This window comes from Pinus tabuliformis, chromosome 6 (genome assembly GCF_031772625.1).
Source record: "Pinus tabuliformis cultivar Carrire ecotype Pingquan chromosome 6, CPIR1, whole genome shotgun sequence".
NCBI classification, from domain to species: domain Eukaryota; kingdom Viridiplantae; phylum Streptophyta; class Pinopsida; order Pinales; family Pinaceae; genus Pinus; species Pinus tabuliformis.
This window is the reverse complement of record NC_142292.1, coordinates 1,613,127,761-1,613,131,402: the sequence shown is the minus strand read 5'-3', so window position 1 is coordinate 1,613,131,402 and position 3,642 is coordinate 1,613,127,761. Positions and strand designations below refer to the sequence as shown.

The 3,642-nt window shown below is 33.4% G+C and overlaps 1 protein-coding gene across 1 annotated transcript; it reads right to left on the bottom strand.

Annotated features, from left to right (window-relative positions):
* Window positions 1-2,392: 2,392 nt before the first annotated feature.
* LOC149265053 (uncharacterized) lies at window positions 2,393-3,242 on the bottom strand. The gene has a single exon (XM_089391302.1). It carries the CDS (start codon window positions 3,148-3,150, stop codon window positions 2,566-2,568), a length of 585 nt encoding a protein of 194 aa, XP_089247428.1. The 5' UTR covers window positions 3,151-3,242; the 3' UTR covers window positions 2,393-2,565.
* Window positions 3,243-3,642: the final 400 nt, after the last annotated feature.

Genomic DNA, 3,642 nt, shown 5'->3' with positions numbered 1-3,642 from the left:
TCTTATAATAACTAATAGCTTCGTTGTAAGTCTTATGGTAAGAAATACAAGTATAATAACACTAGAGAGAAAATACATATGAACTGAAATGCAAATTTGGTTATGGATTCACCAACATTAAAATTTCTTATGGTAACAAATACAAGTATAATAACACTAGAGAGAAAATACATATGAACTGAAATGCAAATTTGAACTAAAATGCAAATTTGGTTATGGATTCACCAACATTAAAATTTTGAGGCTAGATCTAAATGTTATTGGTTGGGAAAATGCATAGAGAGTTATACTAAAAGAAGAATTGAAGGAAATATAAATTGTTGTATGAAAAGTTTGTGCTAGAATAGAGTAAGAACCCACATAGTTACAAACTAAAAATTGAGTGAACGTCATAAATGAGTTACACTAAGTGGGGAGGAGTGCCTAAACTTGGCTCTGCTACTATGTCAATCCATGATGGGTAAATCCCAAGTGATATATTTCTTTAATGAGCTATCATATTTATACAAAGGAATGACCCTTAGTTTCATCCCTAAAGGGTGTTTTCATATTTCTAATTTTATTTATGTGCAATTTTATTTTAAAACAAAAATACCAAAGGATTATGTCCAACAATAAGTAATAAGTAATGAAATCCATGGACTAATTTAGTTTTCCCTACAATGGTTAGAACATTCTATGAAGGATTTGAAATATAATTTGTCTTCTAATAAGTAATAGAACCTGGGCAAGTTTTTAATCTTTGATCTTAGGTGCAAATACATAAAACTTTATGGTATAAACAAACACTTTGTTTTGGAAACACATAGAGGTGCATAATTTGTCTTCTAATAAGTAATAGAATCTTAAGTTTCTAATTTTTGTTCTTGCAAATACATAAGACTTTATGTTATAAACCAAGACTTTATGTTATAAACCAACACTTTGATTTGGAAACACAGGGAGGTGCATGAGAGAAAAGGTTTATTTGAATAGTTACATATACAAGTTAAATATCTTAAGGGGTGTGACTTTTTCTTGGAAATGTGTTCCTTTTGTGAGTAGTTCATGTCTACTTGTTTTGAACTCAATTTTAGTTTATCTGCAACTTATATATACGATATATTAAAAAAACTTGAAAGTGATCTGTTAAATTATTTTACGAGTTATAATCACTCCCATCTTAAAGGGTGTCCTAAAAGTAAAAATTATACTATTTTAAGGATTGAGAAAGTGCGAAAAGCTTATAGTTACGAACAACATTTCAATCTTTTCTATATTCAACCAAATGTAAACTGGAGAGGATACTCATAAAAACAAAACCTATGCAGTCTTTATGGAGACATTATTATAGCACGTGAGGTAAATCCAATCTCTTGGATAGACGAGGCCATCATCAATCCGAGTAGGTGATTTTTGCAGATTTAAATGTAAGAATATTTTTGAAATTATTTAATATACATATTTCTTTCATTTTTATTTTTAATTAATTTTAATTTAATGTTATGTTTTGTAATTTTTTTAATAAAAAAATTTAAATAAAAATAATTAAAATTTTAAATTTAAGTTATTAAAATTATATTAAATTATCTAAATTAATTTTAACAAAATTAAAGTATTCAAAAATACAATTAAACAAAAAAATATTTAAAAAACCATATGTATATATATATATAAAATGAATGCAGTCCATGGTCAACTCATTGAGTGTTAAACGGGCTAAGCGAGGGACAACTTTTAACATACAAAGCCATAAGTTGTCATTTAGCAAGGCGCCATTTACCAACAAATCCACAATACCTGTTTAACATGAAACACAATGTGACAAGGCAATTCTAATACTCGCTGAATGTACTGGTTGTTCCCAGGATAATTTTTATTTCAAAATATAGTTTTGCTGAAACATCAATTTTAAACCATTCTGTTCAATTACAGTGGGGGAATGGAAATTGCCAATCTTTAAAAAAAAATAGATCACAACTCTTGAAACTGATGAGTTCTTGTGATGGATGTCTGAACATTGACTTATACATGACAAAGGGATATTAATAATATTTTAGTCATGCCCATAAAAATTAGTAGTATTTCGGTCATACCCGAACCAAATTAAATATACATATCTCAATCTAAGAATTCAGGATTACTGATACAATCTTGATCACACCAGAAGAATTCAGGATTACTGATACAATCTTGATCATACCAGAAGAGAATGGAATTTACATATCTCATTCCAAGAATGCAGGATTACTGATACAATCTTGATCATGCCAGAAGATGAATGAAATTTACATATTTCATTTCATGAATGTATGATAATTTTGAAGAGTGGTAAGGGTAATCTAAATCGAGATTAGAGGTTTACAAAAATGTCTTTCTAAAAATATCTTTCCAATTAATCACAACATTAAAATTAATTAATTCATATGATCATTGAATTTGGATTAAAACAAACCCTAAAATGACAACACTCGTATGTAATTTTATTGATAATTTCCAGCGGAAGAAAACCTGAACATGAAAAACTAGAGCTTAATTACCTGGATGGCGCCGAACAGGTCCACGATCACGTTGAAAATGGTTCCCTCAACCCCTGCCCCCATTACTCTCATTATGGGGTGACCCCGATGGATCCACAAATAGGTGTGGCCGAGGGTAAATATCGCCAAATTTAGCGTCATATGAAGTCGAGGCATATCGTTTGAGCTGCCCTAGCAAAGGGTAGGGTGACCTACAACCTTCTTGTGTAGGACAATCACCAGCGCTGGCCGCCACGGAATCTCCTTGTCCTCCTCCTCCTCCTGCATGGCTGCCGAAGATAAATTTCATGATTTTGGATGGCAAATTACCCTTCATGATTTTGGATAGCAAATTACCCTGCGTCGTTCGCCCAGGGCTTTTCTCCACGCTCAGCACGGACACCTTGGTCCATTTCTGCTTCAACTTAATCTGCCCCATACACCCTACCTCGGGGGAGGTTGGCTCCGGGGATCCGAACTCGGCGCCTCTCGGCGGGACCATGGAGCCCCATTGTGCTTTTGCAGGGCGTTGCCTGCTGCAATACTTCAATTCTCTGTCGGGGCTGAATGGAGCCACAGGCAAGACTGCAATCGGCGTTCTGATCACATGGAAGGAATTTGTTGGCAATTGACGCCCGGGGCTAGCAGCCATTTTGTACCAGCGAATCGACTAGCAGCAATTTTGTACCGTCGAATCGACTTGTCGGTATACTGGATCGCTTTGTTTATATGGTTTTGGTTGGATTTAACACCTGAACATGTTAGACACGGAAGGGTATCAACCGACCCACTACTGGGGAGGCGGCGGGGTGGGCGGAGTGAGTTTGCGTGACCAGATCTCAAAATGATGTGGTTGAAAGGATCAAATTTATTGGGTTGTTTAATTATTTTAAATTTTGGTGTTTTCTTTTTTGTTTTTTTCCTTGTTTTTTTCTTCAATTTGGTGATATAATTGTTTGCTAGGCTGCAGTAATATCAAGTGAGTGGTTTAAAATATGTTTTTGATATTTTATATATATCGAGTGACTGGGTTAAAATATGTTTTCGATATTTTATATATATAAAGTGTGTGGGGGAGAGTTTTGATTATTAAAGTATATTTATTATTGAAAGTTTATGGATTTAATTCTCATGACATTTTAGG

What these genes read in the sequence shown, in the direction of transcription:
- LOC149265053 (XM_089391302.1), bottom strand. Translation starts at nt 3,150, where the DNA reads ATGGCTGCTAGCCCCGGGCGTCAATTGCCAACAAATTCCTTCCATGTG.